Here is a 25841-nt window from a genome sequence, read left to right as displayed (position 1 = left end):
TTTTTGAAAGTGGCACTACAGCTCAAGGTTGTGGTTTCTCTCTTGCTTTTAGACTCTGGCTTGTTTTCTGCATGTTTTCCCTGTCTACCCAAGCTTGGTCTTTTTACCACTCTCAGGAGTGCCCCCAAGGTGCCAGATGCAGAATGGGGAGAGGTGTGGGTTTGGCACTGAGGGTACTGGGGGCCCACAGGTCAGTTGAGAGGCTCCTCAGGTGAAATTCTCCCAGGAGCTCTTGGGTGAGCGTCCTGCTGGGGTCTGGAGGGCAGTCAGCAGGGTCTGTGTCCCTTTAAGGCCCTCTGATATTCTTCTCTGCCCCTTTCCCAATGTCATCCCTCCCTTGAGTCATAGAACTCTTGCTTTCATACCCTGGGTGCTGCAGAAGAGAGAGGCTTTCTTTAGCAGTGTCCCGTACAGCTGGAGAAGCCAGGAACTCATTCATCACTCTGTTTTCCCCATAGGAGGGATCCCAGGTCTCCTTTTTCTCTAAGCTTTGCTGCATTGGAAGAGGGTGGATATTCACAAAGTTCCTCTCACCCACTCCAATGCATCAAACTCTTTTTCTTTCTTCCAGTGAAATGCTGAAACTTCTCCTCTAGAAATCTGAACTTCTATACAAGTTCTCTTGTTCATGGGTAACTGCCCCAGTCAATGTTTCTCAGCCAAAACTTACTGGAAATGGTTCCCAAGTTCCCAAGTTTCAAGCCATACTGGGGTCTACCTACCTATTGCCTGATGCACAGGTGAGTGAGATGCCCCCCATGTCCTTTGGCGCATGGTACTGGATACCATAGCACCCACAGAGACACTTATGTTCAAGGATAGATGCCAAATTTCAGAGGATAAAGAGAGGACAAAAATGAAGGATGTCTTATGCCACCATGATGCTGATGTCATCCTGTAACTTTTATAATTTAAATTAACTTAATTTTATATTTGTTTGTAATAAAAAATCTATCAAATGAATTTGTACCTTTCTCAGAGGAAGAACCTATCCACATTTATATTTCTTAGGTCGGCATTTTTTTAAAGGTAGTGATAATTTTAGTCGTGGTTTAGCCTCAGCTCTATATTTTGTCATACACAGTTTGATATTAGTTACGTATTACTTAGTTTGAACTTCAATGTTAAAGACACTAGCTCTAGAGGAAAATCTGTAGCACCATTCATTTCACACAATGTATTCCCCTTTCTTCAGATTCTTATTTTCAACTATTCATTGGTTGGCTGGATTTCTTCAACAAGTAATTTATTTTCAGAAACAGATATGATGTATTTAAGTTCTTAATGGTTTTACATTTGCATGAGAATGGGTGTTAGAACTTGGCTTACTCACTGTTTTCCTCAGACAGTGTAGACATTTAACTTTTGTTTTTAGCAATTGATGTGACTGTGGCAAAGTCTAAGGTAAGGTTTATATTCCCCCTTGTAAGCAACATACTTTTACTTTCTACTGAAAAATAAGAAACTTCACCAAGATGTGCTTTACTTTTTGTCTGGAATGCTCATACTTAGTTCTCTTATTTCACAAGTTTTCTTCTATTAATGCTTAATTTTTACTATTGAGCTCCAGTCTTCAGGAATACCAATTTTGTGCATGTAAGCGCTCCTCATTCATTCTTTCTTAAAAGTCACCTTTTTAATTGCTTTGACTTGGTTGGGAGAGGCAGTTTGACATCATGATATTTCTAAAATAGTTTTTCTTTCTTTAAGAATATCAGAGAACATTGTTTTCTTTCTGATAAGAATATCAGAAGTGTTTTTCACTTTCCTTTTTGTGCCGAGTGCTGCCAATATTTTTCGTCTCCTTAAATGTCTTGTCCTTTTAATTTCCTTTGTTATAAGAGTTCTTTTTCAATCTAGGTTGTCCATAATTTCTTAAAGTATGAAGTATTTACATGAAATTATCTTTTTTCTCCTGAAACATTTATTCTAATAGAAATTCTTCAAATGCTTTTAGGTTCTTTGAGGCTAATTTTGATGGGAATGGCAATAAAACAGTGGGAGGGGATTGTCTATGTATCAGTCCCTTGTAAATTATTCTGGACATTACTCATTGTGTATGGGAACAGCTTTCCAAGCTAGTCATTTATTCAAAGGTAATTTTGGAAGGAAAGGAATAGTAATATGGATGAACCAGGAATTTTCAGTTACATACCAGGTATAATATGATACTGTTGAAGGATTTTAAGGAACAGGTAAACTATATATGCACACATTAAGAATGAAAGTAGAATTTGTGTAAAATGTAAATGGAGAAATTATACAAATATGATACCATTTTCAAACCACCGATAAGAAGAAAAATCTATTGTCTGTCTCTAAACACTCATGCATAAATCCTTAGTGTCAGCTGACTTTCAGAATAGACTTTTCGATGGCATTCAAACTGTCTCCACCTCTAGATGCCCTATGAATTCTTTAACTTTAAAAAAATATATTATTTTTTTTTAAATTATGGAATTGGGGGAGGTGAACAGTTTTGTGGAATTGGGGAGGGGGACCAGCCAAGTTGTTGCTCTTCAATCTTAGTTGTGGAGGGCGCCAGTCGCCATCTGGCTGCCCGAGGGCAGCTCGTGGCCTCTAAGCTCAAGGTGCTGTGCTCAATCTTATTTGCGGGTGGGCATAGCCACCATCCCATGCAAGAGTTGAACCAGTAGCCTTGTTGTTAAGAGCGCATGCTCTATCCACTGAGCCATCCGTGTGGCAGCAGCTCAAGGTGCTGAGTTCAGTCTTAGTTGCCGGCAGGCTCAGCCAACCACTGAACAGGCAGTCTTGTTGTCAGGAGCATGTGCTCTCACCCCCGAGCCATCCTGCCACCTGTTGGCAGCCCAGCAGCAGCTCAGCTTGGTCACAGCGTCACTGGCTCATGTGGAAATCGAACCAGCAGCCCTGTTGCTCAGAGCTCGTACTCTTAAGCTAACTTTTAACCAACTGAGCCACTCAGCCGGTCCTCTGGTCTAGCAAGGGCCTTCCCTTCAATTGACTTCTACTCAGCTAAGGTCAAGTTACACAGAGGCAGAAAGAATGGGCTATCTTTACACCAGGGAATATAGCTGCATTCCCAGATGGTTCCATATTCTCCATATGGGGTGATGCACATCCTGCCCCATCTGGTCCTAAGGATTCTGATACAAAGGTTAAGAACACAGTGACAGCTCTTGCTTAGGAACCATCCTTGCTTCCAGCCCTTGTAGTTGCAGCAGCCCTGGTCCTATGATCATTGCATCAAGTAAGAGGGGAAAAACAAAACAACAGAGGTGATGTGGTGAAGACAGAACACCAGCACCTTCCCACCACCCCACTCCCCACTCCCTTTCTCAGGTCCACCGGAAAAACAGAGATAAATGGTTGTAGTGAGGACACTCCTTTAGCCTCACTCATGGTCATGTTGACTGTAAGCACGAACTCCTGAAGGCTTGTAAGTCAGCCCTTCATGCCTTTATCTCCCCCCATTTTAGACAACCAATGTTTCAATTGCCCATCCAATTCTCTATCAAAAATATAATTCTGAGGGCCGGCTGAGTGGTGCGTTGGTTAAGAGATGGCTTGGGATGCCATAGGGCCCCGTTTCGGATCCCACATATGAGGGCCAGTGACACTGCTCTCCACAGCTAAGATGCTGAACAACAGCTCAAGGTGGAGCTGGGCTGTCGTGAGTCGCCGGCGACGGCGTAAGGCTGCAGCCACTGCTGCAGTGGGTTGCCATGGGCTACCGTGTATAGCCAGCAGCCAGCGTGAGCGGCCAGCAGCCACAGTGAGCGGCCGTCCAGAAGCCGGCGTCTGATGTGCCTCACCGGGAAGACCACAATGATGGTGCCTACTTGGGCCAGTGAAGCGACATCCTACACAACTAGACTGAAGAACAAAACGACAGCAACTTGTCTGTTCCCCTTCCCTCGATTCCCCAGCACTGTTCCATCCCCCCAGTTCCCCAATAAAAATATCTTTAAAAAAAAAACAAAACAAAACTATAATTCTGAGCACGATATCTTTCTGTCCATTGTTGCACATATGGGTTGTAAAGTGTGTTCCTTGCTCTGAAGAAATGATTGTTGCTGTCCAAATTGCTGCGGTATCTTCTATTTTGTTCATAGTACTCAGATATATAAGTAAAACGCAGTCTTTTTCTTTCTATGTGGGAAATAACCCAGTTCTTCTGTACTATGTGTTTCTTTCCTGTATGTATGTCACACATAACACTTCAGTTCTCACCATCTGGTCACCAATGTGTGGAGGTTTTTCACCTTGCCCAGCAATTCTCTGTCACAGGTTATAGACTCAGTCCCACAAGGCCGCCCCTCCTACAATCACACACACGCTGAGAGCACAGTTGCAGGCCCAGCTTATATCACTCGTGCTTCTATCATCAGTGACCAACTGGCTAAAGATCAGAGATTCCAACCACGCCTTCTTTGGGTTTACTTAATAGGCTCAGTTGCTAGTTGGCTCACAGAACTCAGGAAAACACTTATGTTTACCAGTTTATTAAATCATGTGATAAGGGATACAGATGAGCAGCCAGGTGAAGAGGCACGTAGGGCGAGGACATTCAGTTCATAGCTTAGGTTTCCACTGCCTTTGTTCTTCACCATGTGGCCACATCACTGGCCACTGCTCATGTCAGTAAAAAGCAAACATCGGGGTTTTTACCACTGCTCACTGCTTCCGTCACTGCTAGGAAACAGCATGTAATTCCGTCCACCAGGCTGATTTGTTTTTCCCTTCTTTGATTGAAGTGATGGCCTTTCAAGCAAGGTGTTAGCCATTCATGGTGGAGCTCCTGTCCAGAAGCCAAGCAGCTCTTTGCTGGTCAGTCAAGAGCAGTTTACAGGGCACTGTCCAGGTGAGAGGAGAGCCCAGCAGCTCCTCACACAGTTTCAGAGTCAGTCCTAGAGGAAAGCGGCTCCCTGGTCATGAGTACATCCTCCTTGCTTTTCCCCGGCAGCATAATCTTGTATAAACCATTTACATTTTTCTATGAAACTCTTGTGGGCTCTGCCATCCCCTTTAAAGCATTTCTCTGACATAACACTAGACATATGGGTATTCTGTTTTAAGATAATTTTATGTCCTTGGGGTAGCTTTAATTAACATCCAATAGTGAGGTAGTAAATACTCCTTGAATGGAAACTCTCTACTTTAAAGGCCCAGTGGTTTTCGCAGGGAGACATTCACAGGCTTTTGCCATAAACCCCAGTCTATACCCCATATAGGGTGATCACACAGATAACTTGTCCCTACCAGCTCTCCAGCTTCTATTTTACATTGTGTGGGCTCAAGCAATACCACTCATTCCCGTTTGGCATGTCCAATTAATATTGCTAGAAGGAAGACTTATGTGATTCCTGCTTTATAATACTGGGTAGGGTAAATGTTCCCCAGTCAGATACGATGTCCATCAGCATGATGCAAAACAGGTAAAGAAAAAAAACCCACAACCGCTTTACAGAAAGCCTGGTCAAACATACTAATTCTCCAATACTCTGTGCCAGAAATGGGGATGAAGACCAAGTATGTATTTCTTACTATAAATCACAATACCACACCTATTTCCTAAAAAAACAACAACTCCTCCAGATCAGGGAAGTCACTTCCCAGGTGTGTCTCACTCACATTCAAAGCCACTCAGTTGTTCTCTTCCCCTTACCCCAGTGCCAGGCTCAGAAGAAGAGGCGCTTCAGGAAGTATAATTTGACTTTGATGAAGTCTGTGTAGTGATTCTTAAATTTGTTCCAGTCAAGTGTTCTGCATCTTTTCTGGTGCCTGAGCTTTGCATGAGTAGGGTAGGATTAGGGGAGGGTCAATGTGACCTGAAAACCCAAGCTGCTTGCCCCTGGAGGCAGGCTCTCCCCTTTATCCTGGCTGGCACCCCCTTCCTAACCCAAAGCAAACTCCCTGATCGCTGCCCTCCCCACCTCCTGCTCTGGGAGGGGTCTCTCCTAAGGACTGTAGGAACCTGTCCCTCTTACTAACCTGGCAGTGAGCATTTCTGACTGCATGCCAGGGCTGGAAGTTCCTGGAAGGTCCCACCAACAGCAGCATCTGCCTAGTATGGGAGATTATTAGATATACAGAACCTCCGGTCCCACCCCAGACCCAGTAAACTCCAAACTGCTCTTTAACAGGGTCTCTGGGTGTTTCGTAGCCGCATTAAAGGTTTAGAACCACTGCTGTAATGGTCACAGCCCCCTGATCGGTTATTTCCACGTTTTCATTCCAATGTCCAGTGTCTGCCTGTGTGTGTTGGGGGGCAGGGTGGGGTGGGGACAGAGGAGATGAACATTGGTGCTGTTCATTGAGTTTACATTGGGTGTTTGTCTGCACATTTGAAAGGAAGTATTTGTACATAAAGAAATGGAGTAGTGATGGTTAGAGTGAAATTTTTCTTGCAGCTGCTCCAATAGCCGATGTGCTTTTTCATGTCTGAGTTAGTTCATGAACAGTTCCCACCAGAGGGCTCCTGTAATGCTCTTTTAGTCCTTTAAAACTTTGTATACTGAGGCCAGGAGTTCAAGTTATCAGTAAAATGCTTAAATCCACATTTCATTTTGTGGACGGAAAAGGGGCCACACATTAACCTGACAAGCTCAGGAGACTGAAAATAACCACATAAGATGTCGTGAGCATAAAAAAGTTTTCATAACTAAGTGGGCCATGGTGGGAAGTCACATCTTTAGCTTCCTTCATGTAATTAATCTGTGCCATTTCAGTGGGCCTATCTGTTGTCTTTTTGTACCTAAGATAACATCTTTGGAATGTCAGTAATCCTTTTCAGGACCAGAGCTGGAAACTGCACAATTCCTCATTATTCTGCTTGTCTCCTGATTATCATCTCTATGTGTTGTTAAAAGCCAACTATTAACGGTTCCATACACACCTATGTGAAAGAAGTACCTGTCTCTCCATTTTACTTTTTTCCAACCCCAGAGATTTCTCCACGTTGCCTTCTCCCACCCCCTTAATCTATTGGGTCTTTGGAAAAGTCATGACGCATGTTTGCGACGGATGTCACTAGTTCATTTTTGGAAGTACTAGAGTCATTCTTATCTATGTTTTTGCTATGTCATTTGACAGCTGACAGGTCTAGTGGCTTCATTCTAAAAAAAACTGAGCGATTTGGTTGACTTTTGGAGATTTTACAACAAGTTGAAGATGGAAGACAAACTGCATTTTTTAAAAACAGCCATATTGCACTGTTTTACTTCCATAAAGGGAAGAACGTGCATCAAGTTTGTGAAAAGTTGCATAACTTTATGGTGATAATGCTCTACAAGAACGTCCATGCCAACAGTGGTTCACAAAATCTGTGCTGGTGATTTTGATCTCCATGACACTCCTTGTTCAGGGAGGCCCACCAAGGTTGATGACTACAAAATAAAGGCATTGATCAAGTCAAACCCACATTACACGACACAAGAGATTGCAGAAACATTGAACATCCGTCATTCAAGCATTCACGACCACCTGAAGAAGCTGGGATATGTAAGCAAGCTTGATATTTGGATTCTGCATGAACTCAAAGAAGTTCATTTGACGGCGCATATAAACATCTGCAATAAGCTCATTAAACGTGAGGAAAACGACCCTTTTTAGAAGCAAGTGATAACTAGTGATGAGAAGTGGATTGTTTACAACCATGTGGTGTGCAAACGGTCTTGGTCCCGACGTGATGATTCGCCTCAAATGACATCAAAAGCAGACATTCATCAGAGGAAGGATATGCTCTCAGTGTGGTGGGACTTAAAAGTCATCATGTTTTTCAAGCTCCTACCAAGGAACCAAACAATCAATTCGAATATGTACTGTTGGCAGTTGGATGAATGAATCCATCATCCAGAAACGTCCAGAGCTGGTTAATCATAAAGAAGTTGTGTCCCATTGCGACAACGCGAGACCACACACAAGTTTGATCACCTGTCGAAAATGATTGGAGCTTGGATGGGATGTGTTGCCACACCCACCATACTCGCCTGACCTTGCGCCGTCAAACTTCCACTTGTCTCACTCTCTTCCAAACTCCTTGCATGGTATAATGTTCAATTCAGATGAAGCTGTAAATCAGCACCTTGTTCAGTTTTTTGCAAATAAAGATAGGTCCTTTTATGAATGAGGAATTATGAAGCTCACTGAAAGATGGCAAAAGATTATCGAACAAAACGGGCAATATATCATTGATTGATCTTTGTTCTTTATATAAATAAATGACCTTTAAGAAACATAGACAAAATACATCATGACTTTTCCAAAGACCCATATCACCAATGGATTTCATGTAACCTTCTTTCTTTGAGTGTATGTATAAAATAAGCTGCAAAATCACCATTTCAGGGAGCATTTTTTCAATCCATTGAGATTTTGCTTTCCAACAATTGTTGTCAGTTTGGCTCAAATAAACTCTTTTATAAGTTTTCTCTTAGGCTGATGTTTTTCGTCAACAATTTGATGCAGCAAGACCTGTGTTATCTAGGTATTATTTTCATGACTTTCTAAGTAACTAAAGAGCAAGGCTGAACTCCTGTTTCCTAACTCCAGAACCCAGGCTCCCTTCGTAGTCCTACTGAGTAAGAATTAAAACAAAATATTGCCTAACTCATAGTATGGCAATGGGCCCTAGACAAAGGCCTTCCCAGACCATGTGGTCACTAAGGATTTTGCTCAGGGCTTCAAACAAAGACATTCCTGGACTGTATGGTCAGCAAGACTTCCGCTTTTAACATTTCTGAATTCCTACCTCACCTGGGAGCCTGTCAGGAACTGGCACAAGGCTGCATGTCCTAATAAGGAACCTTAGCTGCTAACCCAGAAACCTTAGGGTATATAGCCCCGAGTCCCACCCAGGTCAGGGCTCAGCCTCTGGATGTGAATCCGCTGAGCCAGTGCCGCCATTAGTAAAAGTTGCTTCCCACGCCTTGGTGTCCTGTCTCTTTGTCTGGGTTCCCCGCAACAATGTCTGTGCTGCAAAAGGCAAACTGCTAACTATCCTGCACCCACCTATGTAGAAGTACCTGTGTCTTCAGTTTACTTTTATCCAATCCCAGAGATTTCCCTGCTTTGCCTTCTCCCACCCTGTTAATCTATCACCCATGGATTTCATGTAACCTTCCTCCTTTGATTTTATGTATAAAATAAGATTCAAAACTGCCATTTCGCAGAGCATTTTTTCAATCCATTGAGATTTTGCTTCCTGACAATTGTCGTAAGTTTGGCTCAAATAAACTCTTTTATTTTCTCTTAGGCTGGATGTTTTTCTTCGACAATTTGATGCATCAAGACCTGTGTTATCTAGGTATTATTTTCATGACTTTATAGGTAAGTAAAGAGCAAAGCTGCACTTTTGTTTGCTAATCCCAAATCCTAGGCTCCATTGTAACCTACAGTGCCACTTGTTGCTGTTACTATACTACAAATACCAAGTCCTATGGAGAAAGAATTAAAACAACAGTTTGCCTACCTCACAGTTTTGCCTGAGGCTAGCCATGGTACTTAAAAAGATAGCTCTTCTCCTGGTTAAGTAGTCCAGCTACATTCCAGGATTGGAATATTATTATTATTATTATTATTTTAAAGATTTTTGTTGGGGAATTGGGGGAGGAGAACAGACAAGTTGCTGTCCTTTTGTTCTTCATTCTAGTTGTGGAGGAAGTCGCTTCACTGGCCCATGTTGGTATTACCATTGTGCTCTTCCCAGGTGAGGCAGATCAGTCGCCAGCCTCTGGACAGCCATTCACAGCGGCTCTTGGAAGCTCACACTGGCTGCCAGCCAATCAAGGTAGCTTATGGCAGCCACTGCAGCAGGGGCTGCAGCCTACGCCGTCGCTGGCGACTCATGGCAGCCCAGCTCGAGGTCGAGCTGTTGTTCACCATCTTAGCTGTAGAGGACGCAGCATCACTGGTCCTCATGCGGAATCCGAACCAGGGCCCTGCTGCTCAGAGCTGGCGTCCCAAGCCAACTCCTAACCAACGTGCCACTCAGTGGGCCCCAGGATTATAACATTATTTATTGGATGGTTTTGCTAGAGTACTTTAACTGCTTACAACACAAAATGTAATCCATATTGTTCAGACTTTGAAAACTTAAATAAAATATTGTTAGGTCTTCTGCTAGAAAGTTAGAGGGTGAGTGGATACCAGGGTACCTCTGAAGGAGATTTACAAATGTATATGATAACTTGGACAGCCTTAGTGTTTCCCTCAGCTTGTATAAACTTACAACAGGTTTCTTCCTCACTATGAGTCCCTGATGTTTCAGATAGGAGCCGAATTTCCCTAAGTGCCTAATCAGTCGTTATTGTTTCGCTGTTAAACTATGTCATCTTTTTACATATATATACACACACACACACACACACACACACACACACACACACACACACAAATATATGTTTTATTTATTTTAATGTTTTAAGCTTATGGAAAAAGTAGAGTTCCCCTTTTTCTTCCTCCTTCCACACAATTTCCCCTATTATTAACATCTTGCATTACTGCAGTACATTTTGTTAAAACTGATGTACAACTATGGCTACATTAACGAAAGTCCTGCTTTTTGCTATCACCACCTGCTGAAACTTCTAAATAATTTCAGAGATTAAAATAGTGCACTGTGGGAAAAACTGTGATCTAAGACTGACTTTTGTAGTTCCTGCTTTGTTTTCACAGTATCTGTATATAGCAGCATTTAGCTGCTGCAGCTGGACAAATCTCACAGTGAGCAGATCCCCAGCTTTATAATGGGATGATTCCAACAGAGTCCAAGAATGGGTGATGGAGATAGGCTCAACTGCAAAGAGGCAGAGCCCTGTCCACATCTTTGGTAGACCAGAGTGACTCCTAGGCTGTGGAGTGCTCAGCAGAACCTTTCCCTGCTGCCTGGAAGAGACAGTTTTGGAGATGGGGCTGAGAGCAGGACTCTGCTTGGTTCTCTCAAGCCCTGGCTGAACCCCAAGGGATCAGGGCAGCTGTTACTTTTAGTATGGGGAGGTTAAGTATCAGGCTGCAAATGAAAAGGAAGTCACAGCTTGCCTACTGCCTGCCTGTTTACAAATATTTGGTTTCGTTTTCCGACCCCCATCCCCACCCCCACCCCTACTCCCAGCACACGAAGAAGAAAAGCAACTGAATACCGGAAAATAGAGCTGAAAGCCAAAAGCGGGGGAGAGTGGAAGGGAGGAGTGAGGGGAGGGGTCGCAGCCTGGTACCCCATGCAGGCTGCAGGAGCCTTCATACCTTTGGAGCTGCGGTGCCCCATGAAACCTCCCCCAGGACTTGGTGGTAGATTGAGGCCAGGAACCCGCGGAGATGTGGGGCAGGGTGGGGGTGGGGATGAGGGTAGCTGTGCAGGGAAGACTGGAGAACCTGGAGGCTCCCGAGGCCACAGGCCTGGGGGAGGAAATGAGCGTTCTGCATCTCTCGGCCTTTTCATTTGAGCTCCTAGTTACAGCAAAGGAGGAACCATCACCATCAGAGCCAAAAACAATGGGGGAAGAGGTGACTTCTCAGGGACTTGCCCAGGGTACGATCTGGCCAGGGCCTTCCCAGCAGCCTGAGCATGTGCCCGGGCCAGGCCATTGCAGAATCTGACCAAATGCCTCCCAGAGCCCCTGACTTGCGCCCTTCAGCACAGTTTCAGAACTTTAGTGGGGGTGAGGCGAGTGGGGGATTACCCAGGACCCCTGGCCCCATGGGTCTGGGGTTTAAGAATTCTGCAAACGCTGCCCCAGGGAAAGGGGTTTTCCTAGTGTTCTAGTTCAGGGTCCCTCCCTCTGTTATATCTCAGCCCCCTCCCCTCTCAACCTCTTTGCCTTGCCTGGGGTGAGAATTTGTATATGCTGTGCCCTCAAAAAGCATTGGAATTTTAATTGGAAGGCGGAGATCCATTTGGAACTGGCCTGAGCCCTTCTTTTTTTTTTTCTTCCTGGTGTGGCAGTGGGCCCTAGACAAAGGCCTTCCCAGACCACGTGGTCACTAAGGATTTTGTGAGGGCTTCAGACAAAGACATTCCTGAACTGTATGGTCAGCAAGACTTCCCCTTTTAACATTTCCGAATTCCTACCTCACCTGGGAGCCAATCAGGAGCTGAAACAAGGCCGCATGTCTTAATAAGGAACCTTAGCTGCTAACCGAGAAACCCAGGTGGGGGCTCAGCCTCTGGATGTGAATCTGCTGAGCCAGTCCCAGCATTAGTAAATGTTGCTTCCCACGCCTCAGTGTCATGTCTCTTTGTCTGGGTTCCCCGCAACACTGGAACACAAATGCTCTAATTTGGAGGGTGAGCCTTGTGTTTAAACTGGGACTGAAGATCCTCAAGTTCTCTGAGGCCGAGTACGGGTGTGTTTTAAAAAGGAACCTGTTTTTTTTCCAGGTGTCATAGTAGCTAGGCTAGTGCCACTGTTTTCAGAACATATTTCTCTTTGTTATAGTTTCATGGTGTTAACCAAACTCAGGTTCGGTGCCGCTTGTCCACGGAAGAGCCCAGAACACGAGTCTGACAAGGGTTAGTGAGGAGAAAAGCCCCTTTATTCTAGATGCCAGCAGCTAAAGAAGATGGCAGACATTTCTAAAACACCACCTTTCCTGAGGCCAACTGATTCAGAGGCTTTAAAGGCAGGTAAAGGGGAAAGAACAAAGGAAAGCAGGCCTCAAGGCTAATAGTTGAGAAGTCTCCTCCTGGGGTCTTCTGAGGCCATTAGCCACTGAGATGGCTCCCAGTCCATAGCCATCTGTGAAAATCTGCTAGGGGGTTGTGATCTTGGGCCCTCACATCCCCTGAGGATTAAAGAAGCTGCTCTTTTTGGTTAAGATGTTTGTTAATTAATAAGGTCTGGGTAGTTTTGGAAAAGGGAACAGAGTTTTCAGTTAATCAGTGGGAGGAGAAACAAAGAGAAAGCATGACTATCAGGATGGATCAAACTGCAAACAAACTAAGTCTAACCATCTTGCTGGCTAGATAGTGAGCGGTGCAGTGAGGCAAATTGCAAACCAGCTTAAGTCTAATTGCATTATTGATTTCCTGAATTTCACCCTTACAGTGGTACCATATGATGTCATGGTGGGTGAGAACCCCATTCCCCTTCTTTAGTTCTTATGACTAGTAATAAATAAGAAAATTGACGTAAGACTAGATTAACGGGGAAAAACAACACCTTAATACGTGTGCATGGGAGAATCACAATGTGATGCTCGGTTCATAAAATGTGGTTCAAAGAAATGATCAAATCAGGTACCTTTAATACTTTTTTTTTCTTCTTTCTTTCTAGCTGAGCCATCCTGCCACCTGTTGGTAGCTCAGCGGCTGCTCAGCTCTGACCAGGACTCGAACTGCTGTTGCTCAGAGCTCACACTCTTGAGCGAGCTCCTAACCAACTGGGCCACTCAGCCGGCCCTTTAATACTTTTAAGACAATAAATTTGTGAGAAATTGACAGTGCAAAAAAAAAAAAGTTGTGTGCATTAGACAGGAATCTAAACAAGGTTTGGGTATTCATTAATGAAGAATTTAAACAAAGTAATACATTAGAAAAGAGGCAGTAAGATTTGATTAACAGACTTTTTGTCTCTGGGTTATTTAACACTAGTGATAAGGAGGTGTCTTCCAGGTGTGGGGAGGACACCTTTCACATGGAGATTTATGTCCTGCATTCAAGGAGACAAGGGAAGGTCCATGTGCTCTCCTGGCACTGGCTGCTTGTCAAGTAGCTTTAATTCAGACTAATCAATATGCTGGTGTGGGATATTTTGAGGTCCCCTGTCTTGGGCTGGAGAGTCGCCTACTCCAAAACTTCCCTGGAAGCTTCACATATTGAAAGCGGCCTTGGAGAAGGGAAGCGAGTTAAAAGCTGAATGGAAAGCGATCTGCAGAGAGAAAAGAATATCGATTAAAATAAAAATGAACAAACAGCAAAGAACAAATCGAAGTAAATTTCACAACCCATTAAACCAGTCTCTGATTTCTGGGAATAGGTCAGTGCACTACAACGTCTGCTTCATTTATCTGATGGAAAATGTTAATCTTTTTTTTTAAAAGATTTAAGTTAGATACTGTCTGTACCATTTGGTTAACTGTTAACTTTTTTTTTTTTCTTTTCACAATTAGTAGGTCTCAAGTTTTCCCACAGCTTCTGTCTGATTTGGCTACAGATTGGAGGTTCCCACTACCCTCTATTCTGGATCAATTAATTTGCTAGAACAGCTCACAGAACTTGGGGATAAACTTACATTTACTAGTTTATTAAAGGATATAATAAAGGACACAGATGAACAGCCAGTCGAAGAGGTTCAGAGGATAAGGTCTGGGAGGGTCCTAAACAGAGGACCTTCTGTAAACCCTGAAGTTAGGGTGCATCTTCCTCTTGGTGTGGATGTGTTCACCACCTGGAACTGCTCTAAACCCCATACTATTGCATTTTCTGGAGGCTTTCCATAGAGGCGTGATCAATTATTTTGATATAATTGACCAGCCAGAAATATTTTGGGTGATCCATGAAACCATGGACATTTAGTAGATGTTATTGATGACTCAGTTGCAACTATTGCTCCTACAGATTGTCGTAATTATTTATGAATATGTATTTGAAATTACCGCGAGCAGTGGCAGAAGAACCGTTATCAATGAAGCTATATGGAAATAAGTGTTTCTGATGTTAAATAAGTATTTTATGTTTATTATTAAATACATGCAATAAAATATTTAATTTTAACAATAACTTAACATTGGGTTTACTATTATTACAAAGATTAAGAAAACATTGTTGTGAAAAAAATTGATCTGCAAAAGGATGAATGTGATTTGCTTCCAGAAGGGCGAATTTGGAGTGCAAAACCTGTATACTTGTTTTAAACTTTTTGTAGTTATCTCTGGCAATAGTTCTCTTTCTGCTACAGGCCCTTTATGTAACTCTTTTACGTAGTTAACGGAGTAGCTAAGAAAAACTGCCTGAGTCTACAGTTGTTGTTTTTTTGTTTTTTAAATATTCAGCTTAAAAAATACTTTTGCCAAAAAAAATATGTTGATTGTTGAAATTTGCTCTCCTAGAATCTCATTTTAGGCATCAGTCATCTCATCATCGAAAAATAGGCTGTGAGCCAGACTAGGTCTGAAAAAGAATTTCGAGTTCATCCAGTTCCACTTTTCAGTTCCTATTTGTTGTAGCTGTTTGCAGACATTCTAGGAGTGTTCCTCTGGAGAGCTGTCAGCTATGGAGGTTTTACTGAAAATGCCACATACAGACTTGACTTTCAGAGACAGCATGGAGGAGAAAGGATCTGGTAATGTAAAACTGATGAAACTTGAAAAAATAAAAAGGGAGGAGGGGTGTTTTTCTCCAATGAAGCATAATTGGAACCGTACTTCAGGAGTTTTAGTACTTCACAGTCAGTCTCTGTACAAGGGGCAATGTTTTGAGAAACTGGGTGGGATGATAGGTGTGGAAGTGTTGCCTCAGTTATTGTATTACTGTATATGTTAGTTAAACATTTCTGGGGCACAAGAAATGAACAGTGAATTGGATTATAAGAAGATAAGAGAAACATATTATTTGTGTTTACATTGTTAGTCCTTGTATTTTCCCCGGTCCCTGGTAACTTGTACTCTGGCAAATCACATTATGATTTTCAACAACGTCATTTATATCCCAGAGTGACAGCAAACTCGGGACTGTAACAATTTTGTAATATATACACTAACAACAGCTGCCTGCAAAAACTGGGACTTTGTAATTTAAAAACAGATATGGAGACTAAGAGGGTGGGGGTGAGAGGCTGAACTCACCTACCAGCAAATCCCTTAGTGTTTTTAGTTTATAGAAAATTTAATTAAGAAGAGGAAGAACATAATAAATGTGTGTTTGTACTTCAGCCCAGAAGAAAGGATATCCTTCATTGAACCTGTATCTTCTGCTTTTTGCAAAACAGAAATTTCATGCTTTTTCTTCTTTGCTTCTCCTCCTTGAATTTCATTTCTTATTTGGGAGGATAGGATATTGGCTTCTCTAAAAACAGGGTTCAGACTTAATTAAAAAGAAAGTTCTTAAAGAATGTTAATGTTAAGTTTCAGCTAAGCCAAGTTAAGTTTACTTAACTGGAACTATTTCACAATCAGAATGGTACTTAATTAATACTAACAAACCAGGATATTACACATTCTAAAGAGGAAACTGATTTTTTGAAATCCAAACAGTTTTTGTAAGTTAACTAAGTTTTTTGGATCTTACATTGAGTCTTCAACCCATTTCAAATTAATTTTTGTGTCTTCAGTATCTTCCATCAATTCCTGTAGTTTGCAGTCTACAAATATTTCACCTTCTTTGTTAAATTCATTGCTAAGTATTATATATATATCTATATAATTAATTTTTTGATGCTAATATAAGTGTGGTTATTTTGTTTATAATATATTTTATTGTTAGTGTCTAGAAATGGAACTGATTTTTATTTATATTTTATAACCAACTTTACTGAATTCATTTATGTGATAGCCTTTTTTATTAAAAGTAAATCTGATTGTATGTTTCTTCATCCTGATTTCTACTTTTTTTGTTTCTTTCACTCATTAGCAATTATTGCAAATTGGAAAATTCCTTAGGGGGGATAAAAATTCAGTTTCTCTTTTCTCTGGCTCTTTTGGGCAATGGCCATCATTTATGAAGCAGTATCTTTTGTGAAATAAGTTGGCGCTGGGAAGTTAAGGTCCAGATGCCGTAGGTATCGATTTTGTGATACATTTAAGTTTTTCTTTCTAAAATTTTTGTGAGATTGACATTATGATGTTTCTATTTTATAGGTAAAAATCCCAAAAGAAAATGTGTAGCAATTACATGTCCTATAACAGTTGCCAAGGTGATTTGTTGCCTCATCATTATTGGGGTCCTAACTGCAATTGTGATTACACTTTCTATTGCTTTGGCAGGTAAGTTACTTGTTCTTCAATCTATACAATGTTCATTCTATCTATCTATCTATCTATCTATCTATCTATCTATCTATCTATCATCTATCTATCTATCCAATAGATATTTATTGAGTTCCATATGTACCAGGCACTGTGTGAAGTGGTTGAGATATATCAGATGAACATACTGAAAAACTGATCTCAGGATAGCAAGTAGAAAAATAGATAAAAGAGTTGAGAAAATTTATGTATTATAATTCTTTGTGATTGTCCAACTTTTAGTGAGAAAACCAATGCCGGTCTTCGAGTGCCCTGTGTATACTGCCTGTCCAGAAAGATGGATTGGGTTCGGAAGAAAGTGTTTTTATTTTTCTGAAGACATAAGGAATTGGACATACAGCCAGGCTTTCTGTGTCTCTTTAAAAGCTGATCTTGCTCGGATTGAAACTCTGGAGGAACTGGTAAGACCTGTTTTTGGATCATACTCTTTACTGAATACCTGGCTACCTGAGAAGCATAGGCTGCATAGGGTTAAAGCTGAAAGGTGAGGAAGGACCCTATTCCAGGCTGACTTGGGGGCATGGGATGCAATGTGAGTCCCTAAAATTTGTGGGAGCTGTATTCTCTGTCTGGAACCTTTGGAAACATGTTACATACATTCTCTCATCTGATCCCCATAGTTAACCTGAAAGGTTAGATGTATTGTTCTCATTGTAGAAAGAAATAAGGTAATCATATTACACTTATCATCCAAGTTGGGCCTTTTCGGGCAATGCAAGTGACAATATTACCACTATGCTAAAACAACAGGCATAACCTGGGACTATTCCAGTAAAACTGGAAGGTATGGTCACTTTAAGTAAAGTAATTTAGGGTCAGAGACACTGAGTCACTGAATCCGAGAAGTGGGGAATAGCCTCACTCCAAAGTCTAAGCTTCCGAATCGTACCAGGGTGCCACCCCCAAAGAGAAGGCTGTAGGGAAGAGAGGCTCAAGAGTAATATGAGAGAAAGAGACACACGTTTTCACTTTCTGTGTTTTATAATAGAAATTCCTAAAAAGATACAAAGGCCCTTCTGACCATTGGATTGGCCTTAGCAGAGAATCATCGCATCACATTTGGAAATGGACAGACAACACCGAATATAATGCCACGTACGTTTTGAGACTTCTTTTCCATCTACTGTGTTTCTGTGTGGTTATGTGTGTGAATTGTGTTTATGAGCCAATACATTTAATATCACGGCATGCTTACTGCACTATGAGGTAAGAAGTTTAAATCCTTTTATGCATTTCCGTTCATCAGCTGTCCCTTTGGAAAACGTATGGTGGTTTGAGTTGAAATCTTTTCCATGATGGTGGCATTCGACATAGCTCTTGCACTTTCATCCAATGATTTAAACTTTGCTAAAATCCCTATTTAGAATGTAGAGAGAATAGCTGTTGCATAGCAGGGGCTCTAAAATGCTAGAAAGCCACTAAAGAGCTAATACCCACAAGATTCTTAGGTCCACTCTTCCAGCTGCTACATCCATTCATAAAAGGAAGGTCTCCAGTGAACCTATGGGAATCTCTCCTAAAGTTTTATCACCAGAAGGAATTTAGTGTCAGTTTTTTGAATTGTGAACATTTCAAAGGGGGTATTTTAAATGTAACCATTACATTGGAGCAAATAAAATGTAGGGGCTCAATCATTTCCATCAACCAAATCTAAGCCCTTTTAGGTATTTACTCATAAGAAGGTTATTTATTTATTTATTTATTTTTTTAAACTTTGTTGGGGAACACTGTATTCTTTCAGAACCCATCAGCTTCAAGTCAAGTCATGTTTTCAAACTAGTTTTGGAGGGTGCAGCTCCCTGGCCCATGTGGAAATTGCACGGGCAACCTTGATTTTATGAGCCTTAGCTCTAATTAACTGAGCTAACCGGCCGCCCCAAGGAAGTTATTTTTATTTTATTTTATTTTTTAATTTTTTTCTTTTTTCTTTTTTTTGTTTATTTGGTTTTTTTTTTAAGCTGAGCCATCCTGCCACCTGTTGGCAGCTCAGCGGCTGCTCAGCTCGGGCTGGACTCGTACCGCTGTTGCTCAGAGCTCAAACTCTTGAGTGAGCTTTTAACCAACTGAGCCACTCAGCCGGCCCAAGGAAGTTATTTTTATTTTCGCACATTTATGAAAGAGTTCAGGAGAACGCTGAAAATAATCATCGCAGAAAACCACCGATGACAGTAGCTCATTTGGCTACCACAGCAAGGCTAAGCAACAACATAACTGAGGTTGCTGTAGATGATTGATTGTAGGGAGAAGCCCGTCAGGCCCCCTCACCTGGCTGCCCGGCAGAATGCAGTGTCTCGCTGGATACACACGATAGAATCTCGCACAGGCGCTGTCCATCACAGGGACGTTTATGTCTATATGCCTTATGTAAGCACCTGGTGTGTGCCACCTTTGTGCTCGCACAGTATACAACCTGGCCATTATGTCAGGCGGGTGGTACCCGGAATCAGTGAATAAAGTATGTCTATTCTGCCTGCGGCCCCGCTTATCTTCTTCCAGCTCCCCAAGGCGTGGGCACTCCCTGCTGGGATCCCCTCACCCTCAGACAATGATCAACCTTGATACTAAAGCTGGGACCTTGAGAGCATAAAAGGAACTAAATATAGGAATGATGTACATTACTAAAAAGCCATATTAAACACAGATTTTTCGTTTTTGCTTATATAATTAAAAAAAATAAATCTGAGTGGGGGTGCTTGGAGTACAGGCATACCTTGGAGATTTTTTGGTTGAAGACCACTGAAATATAGCAAATATCACAATAAAGCAAATATTGCAATAAAGCAAGTCACATGATTTTATGGGTTCCCTGTACATAAAAAAGTGATATTTACACTGTACTGTAGCCTATTAATTATGCATAACAGCATAATGTTTAAAAATGTACATAATAGCATTATGCCTAAAGAAACAATGTATGTATCTTAATTAAACATATGTACACTTCATATCTTTAAATATAAAGATATAATTATATAAATATAATATATAAATATAAAGGTATTTTATATTTAAAAAGGTATTTTAAATATAAACTATTTCAAATTTTTTTAAAGTTTTTTTTTTAAAGATTTTTATTGGGGAATTGGGGGATAGGAACAGCACTGGGGAATTGGGGGAAGGGAAACACACAAGTTACTGTCCTTTTGTTCTTCAGTCTAGTTGTGGAGGATGTTGATTCACTTGCCCAAGTTGGCACCATCATTGGGCTCTTTCCGGGTGAGGCAGATCAGTCGCCGGCTTCTGGACGGCCACTCACTGTGGCTGCTGGCCGCTCATGCTGGCTGCTGGCTACACTGGGTAGCCCATGGCAACCCACTGCCACAGGGGCTGAAGCCTATGCCGTCATGGCAGCCCAGCTCCAGGTTGAGTTGTTGTTCAGCATTTTATCTGTGGAGGACAGTGTCATTGGCCCTCATATGTGGGACCCTAACCGGGGCCCTCTGGCATCCCAAGCCAGTTCTTAACCATCGCACCACTCGGCCAGCTCTAAAGTGTTTTTTTTTTAATTAAAAAAATTTTGTTTTAATTTTAAATTTTAATTTTAAATTTAATTTTATTTAAAATTAAATAAACAAATGGAGAGATGTATGTCCCTTACTTTACTTGACAATGTAGAGGCCATTGTAGGATTATTAATTGTCCTAATTTCAATATTGTTATGTCCCAAGGAATAGGGAGACCTGATGAGAGGGAGACAGACAAGGGAATGGTGGTCGGTGGAGCAGTCAGAACACACACAACATTTATCAGAGAAGTTCTCCATCTCATTTGGGCTCAGATTTTTGGTGCACTGAAACAGTTGTAATAGTAACATCAAAGATCACTGATCATAGATCACTATAAAAAATATAATAACACTGAGAAAACTTGAGATATTGTGAGAATTAACAAAATGTGGCACAGAGACACTAAGTGAGCAAACGCTTATTGAAAAAATGGCACTGATAGACTTGCTTAACTCAGGGTTGACACAAACTTTGAATTTGTAAGAAATGCAATTTCTGCAAAGTGCAGTAAAGCAAAGCACAATAAAACAAGGTGTTCCTATATAGTGGAAGAATGAATATAGGTATCCAACTTACCAATTTTTAATATTTTTGTGTTTGGTTTTAGGTTTGTCATCAAAGGAGTTGGGGAATGTGCCTACCTGAATGACAATGGAGTCAGTAGTGCCAGGACCTACACAGATAGGAAATGGATTTGTAGCAAGCCAAGTGATGTCTCCATATAGCACAATGTTTCAGGGTCTTGATGGAGATGAGGTAGGTTGTCTCAAAGTATGCCACCAGCGAGGACCGTCAGTGTTTAGCTTGCTTCCATACATTAGTTATTGTAAATAATTCTGCAGAAAACATAGTGGTGCATATTTCTTTTCAAAATAGTGGCTTTGTTTTTTTGGGGTAAGTGTTTTACTCGTACAACTCAATAACAACAACAAAAAATCCAAATAAAATGAAAAGACATTTCTCCAAAGAAGACATAAAGATAATTTACAGACACATGAAAAGATGCCTAACATGACTAATTATCAGGGAAATGCAAGTTTGAACCACAGTCAGATACCACCTCACACAGGTCAGAATGACTATTATCAAAAGCCAATAAATAAAGTGTTGGTGAGGATATGGAGAGACGGGAACCCTGTGCACTCTTGGTGGCACAGCAAACTGGTGCAGCCACTATGGAAAACAGCATGGAGGTTTCTCAAAAAACTAAAAATAGATCCACCATATGACCTAGAATAGATGGTTTCTTTGTCTAAAATATATTAAAGCTGCCTGCTTTTCTCATTTAAGTCCTCTATTGCTGAGATCTCCATATATACGAATTAATTTTTTCACCTTGATGATCTGTCTTGAGTCAATGTAGCTATTAGATCAGCCAGAAGAACTTAGAAGAGTAGAGAAAAAAAATTCTATCTGACAGTCTTTATTGGTAATTTTCCAAACATTTAAGAGAGATGCATTGTAAATTGGTATATACAGTTGCTGCTCCATTGCTTGGTCTACCAAAAATATTACCAGTATGCATTCATAATATTTGTTGACAGCAAAGATGCAAACTATCATAAGGTGGTATAATACAGAGGTTTGGAAGAGAATGATTCTAAATTAAGTAGGTATTAAATGGTATTTGTTGATGTTTATATATTGAACCCAGAGTATAATCAATGTCAGTGAACTCCTCTTCTCCTATACAGATAGCCCTGTGTTAGCACACATGGGACCATAAAAATGACCATGCTATCTTGAAACCATGTAACATGATTTTAATAACCCAATAAGAAAAATTACAATTGGTTTGTGTCGTTTAAAAATTTTAACACATTCAAAATTCTCTCGTGGTCAGTTTCAAATACATAGGGACATTTAAAAAGTACTAAAAGTAATATTTATTCTGTATTCTTATTTTAAAACATTAGAAACACTGACAAAGTGTTTTTTACACTTTAATTCTTAGTGTTTATGCTTTAAATTTCAGTGTGCTAAGTAAATATTATACCTATAAACAATATTGTTTATTTTACTCTTTACTGAATTTAAAATTTTGCTTTTATCTTAGATTAAATCACAAAGTGTTAATTCCTCTAATTCTTTAAGCATTCAATAGCCAACCTCAGAATTATTTATATCCTACTGAGTTTTAGAAACAAAATGTTTTCAAAATTTGCAGGAGTAGCTACACTGTACTGATGAGTCCCAAAAAGGACAAAATAGCAATTTACAGTGTTTTTTCCTATGTAAGTTAGCTAAGATTTTTGGGTCTTACATTGAGTCTTTAATCCATTTCAATTTTTTTTTGTGTTAATATTTTTATTGGGGAATTGGGGGAGGGGAACAATGCTGGGGCATCAGGGAAGTGGAGCAGACAAGTTGTTGTCCTTTTGTTTTTCAGTCTAGTTGTGGAGGACGTTGCTTCATTGGCCCAAGTTTGCACCATCACTGCGCTCTTCCCAGATGAGGCAATCAATCGCTGGCTTCTGGACAGCCGCTCACAGCAGTCCAGCTTCAGGTTGAGCTGTTGTTCAGCATCTTAGCTGTAGAGGGCAGTGTCACAGGCCCTCATATGTGGGATCTGAACCAGGGCCTTCTGGAGTCCCAAGCCAGCTCTTAATCAGCGCGCCACTCGGCTGGCACTCAAATTAATTTTTGTGTCTTCAATACCTTCCACCAAGTCCTATAGTTTGCAATCTACAAATATTTCACCTCCTTTGTTAAATTTATTGCTAACTATTATATATATGTATATAATAATAAATTTTTTATGCTAATGTAAATGGGATTATTTTGTTTATAATATATTTTATTATATATATATATATATATCTAGTTGCAGCTATGTGTATATATATAATTTTTTTAATGCTAATGTAAGTAGGATAATTTTGTTTATAATATATTTTATTACATATTATATATTTCTGCTTGCATCTAGAAATGCAACTGATTTTTTATGTATATTTTATATCCTTCAACTTTACTGAATTCATGTATCTAATAGATTTTTTTTATTAAAGTAAACCTGGATTGTTTCTATGTTTCTTTTCTCATACTGATTTCTACTTTTTTTGTTTCTTTCTCACTCGTTAGCACTTATTGCAAATTGGAAAATTCCTTAGGGGGATAAAAGTTCAGTTTCTCTTTTCTCTGGCTCTTTTGGGCAATGGCCGTCATTTATGAAGCAGTATCTTTTGTGAAATGAGTTGGCGTTGGGAAGTTAAGGTCCAGATGCCCTTCGGTATCGATTTTATGATACATTTAAGTTTTTCTTCCTAAAATTTTCGTGAGATTGACATTATGATGTTTGTATTTTATAAGTAAAAATCCCCAAAGAAAATGTGTAGCAATTACATCTCCTAGAACAGTTGCCAAGGTGATTTGTTGCTTCATTATTGGGGTCCTAGCTGCAATTGTGCTTACACTTTCTATTGCTTTGGCAGGTAAGTTACTTGTTCTTCAAACTTTACAATGTTTGTTCTATCTATCTATCTATCTATCTATCTATCTATCTATCTATCTATCTATCATCTATCTAATAGATATTTATTGAGTTCCATTATGTACCAGGCACTGTGTGAAGTGGTTGATGTGTATCAGACAAACATACTGCAAAACTAATCTCAGGATAGCAAGTAAAAAAATACATAAAAGAGTTGAGAAAATTTATGTATTATAATTCTTTGTGATTGTCCAACTTTTAGTGAGGAAGTAATTTTATTCATTGAATTCCTTAGCTCCAGAATCTCTCTTTGGTTCTTTTTTATGATTTCTGTCTCTTGGTTAAACTAATCATTTTGTTCATATTGTTTCCTCGATTTTGCTGAATTGCTTTTCTGTGTTTTTTGGTAGCTCATTGAGTTTTCTCAAACAACCATTTTGACTTTTTTATCTGGTAAATCACAAATCTCTGTGTTTGGCTTTGGTTATTGAAGGATTACTATGGCCGTTTGCTGATGTAATTTTTGCTGGTTCTTCCTGTTTCTTGGAGTTATGCGTTACTGTGTTCACATGTGAAGTAGCAGTCATCTCCTCCAGTCTTTCCCAGCTGCTTTCAGGTGAGAGATACTTTTTTTGTTTGTCCTGCTTATATGCTGAGGCTTCCTTCAGCCTTGAATGGATGCATCTGCTCCACACTTCTTGCTCTCTTTTGGCAGAATTCTTAAGTTTATATGTCTTTTCTTGATTTTACAACACACTCGTCCAACTGTTGCTAACCTCTTTTTTTTCTTTTTTTGAAAGTGGCACTACAGCTCAAGGTTGTGGTTTCTCTCTTGCTTTTAGACTCTGGCTTGTTTTCTGCATGTTTTCCCTGTTTACCCAAGCTTGGTCTTTTCACCACTCTCAAGAGTGCCCCCAAGGTGCCAGCTGCAGAATGAGGAGAGGTGTGGGTTTGGCACTGAGGGTACTGGGGGCCCACAGGTCAGTTGAGAGGCACCTCACGTGAAATTCTCCCAGCAGCTCTTGGGTGAGCGTCCTGCTGGGGTCTGGAGGGCAGTCAGCAGATTCTGTGACTCCTTAAGGCCCTCTGATATTCTTCTCTGCCCCTTTCCCAATGTCATCCCTCCCTTGAGTCATAGAACTCTTGCTTTAATACCCTGGGTGCTGCAGAAGAGAGAGGCTTTCTTTAGCAGTGTCCCGTACAGCTGGAGAAGCCAGGTAGTCACTCATCACTCTCTGTTTTCCCTATAGGAGGGATCCCAGGTCTCCTTTTCCTCTAAGCTTTGCTGCCTTGGGAGAGGGTGGGTATTACTCTCACCCACTCCAATGCATCAGACTCCTTTTCTTTTCTCCAGTGGAATGCTGAAACTTCTCCTCCAGAAACCTGAACTTCTATAAAAGTTCTTTTGTTCATGGGTAACTAACTGCCCAAGTCAGCATTTCTCAGCCTAAAGGAGTTGGAAATGGTTCCCAAGTCAGCGTTTCTCAGCCAAAAGGGGTTGGAAATGGTTCCCAAGTTCCCAAGTTCCAAGCCATACTGGGGTCTGCCTACCTATTGCCTGATGCACAGGTGAGTGAGATGCCCCCCCATGTCCTTTGGCTCATGGTACTGGATACCATAGCACCCACAGAGACACTTATGTTCACGTATAGATGCCAAATTTCAGAGGATAAAAGAGGACAAAAATGAAGGACGTCTTATGCCACCATGATGCTGATGTCCTCCTGTAACTTTTAGAATTTAAATTAACTTAATTTTATATTTGTTTGTAAAAAAAAATCTATCTAATGAATTTGTACCTTTCTCAGTTGAAGAGCTTATCCACATTTATATTTCTTAGGTCAGTATTTTATTTTTTTTTAAGATTTTTTTTTATTGGGGAATTGGGGGGATGGGAACAGTGCTGGGGAATTGGGGGAAGGGAAACAGACAAGTTGCTGTTGTTTTGTTCTTCAGTCTAG

General features: G+C 40.7%; 2 protein-coding genes and 1 long non-coding RNA gene across 5 annotated transcripts in view; all 3 read left to right on the top strand.

The window, feature by feature from the left end:
* Positions 1-395: 395 nt before the first annotated feature.
* LOC109377206 (uncharacterized) lies at positions 396-12601 on the top strand. Its single transcript, XR_002122833.1, has 3 exons — positions 396-1404; positions 9236-9309; positions 12417-12601. It is a non-coding gene; the product is annotated as an uncharacterized LOC109377206 (long non-coding RNA).
* Positions 12602-15077: 2476 nt separating this feature from the next.
* LOC109377205 (C-type lectin domain family 2 member H-like) lies at positions 15078-22883 on the top strand. Its single transcript, XM_019633478.1, has 6 exons — positions 15078-15260; positions 16774-16899; positions 17164-17342; positions 17930-18036; positions 21055-21203; positions 22837-22883. The coding sequence occupies exons 1-5, from the start codon at positions 15191-15193 to the stop codon at positions 21170-21172; spliced, it is 600 nt and encodes a 199-aa protein (XP_019489023.1). The 5' UTR covers positions 15078-15190; the 3' UTR covers positions 21173-21203; positions 22837-22883.
* A 1380-nt stretch (positions 22884-24263) lies between these two features.
* LOC109377204 (C-type lectin domain family 2 member H-like) overlaps positions 24264-25841 on the top strand; it is a 51512-nt gene continuing 49934 nt past the window's right edge. The window contains exons 1-2 of one of the 3 annotated variants that reach the window (XM_019633476.1): positions 24264-24496; positions 25235-25449. In XM_019633476.1, coding sequence (XP_019489021.1) covers positions 25343-25449 — 107 coding nt within the window. In that variant the 5' untranslated portion in view covers positions 24264-24496; positions 25235-25342. Of the gene's footprint in view, positions 24497-25199; positions 25450-25841 lie in introns of those variants that run through there. The other 2 variants (XM_019633475.1, XM_019633474.1) reach the window with 2 other exon arrangements.

This window comes from Hipposideros armiger, unplaced genomic scaffold (assembly GCF_001890085.2).
Source record: "Hipposideros armiger isolate ML-2016 unplaced genomic scaffold, ASM189008v1 scaffold_1321, whole genome shotgun sequence".
NCBI classification, from domain to species: Eukaryota; Metazoa; Chordata; class Mammalia; order Chiroptera; family Hipposideridae; genus Hipposideros; species Hipposideros armiger.
This window is presented reverse-complemented; position numbering and strand designations above follow the sequence as displayed.

Excerpts from the sequence above, each read along its gene's own strand:
- LOC109377205 (XM_019633478.1), top strand. The coding sequence starts at position 15,191 with ATGGAGGTTTTACTGAAAATGCCACATACAGACTTGACTTTCAGAGAC. Across the intron at positions 15,261-16,773 it reads CATGGAGGAGAAAGGATCTG|GTAAAAATCCCAAAAGAAAA; the intron begins GTAATGTAAAAC and ends TCTATTTTATAG. Across the intron at positions 17,343-17,929 it reads TTGAAACTCTGGAGGAACTG|AAATTCCTAAAAAGATACAA; the intron begins GTAAGACCTGTT and ends GTTTTATAATAG.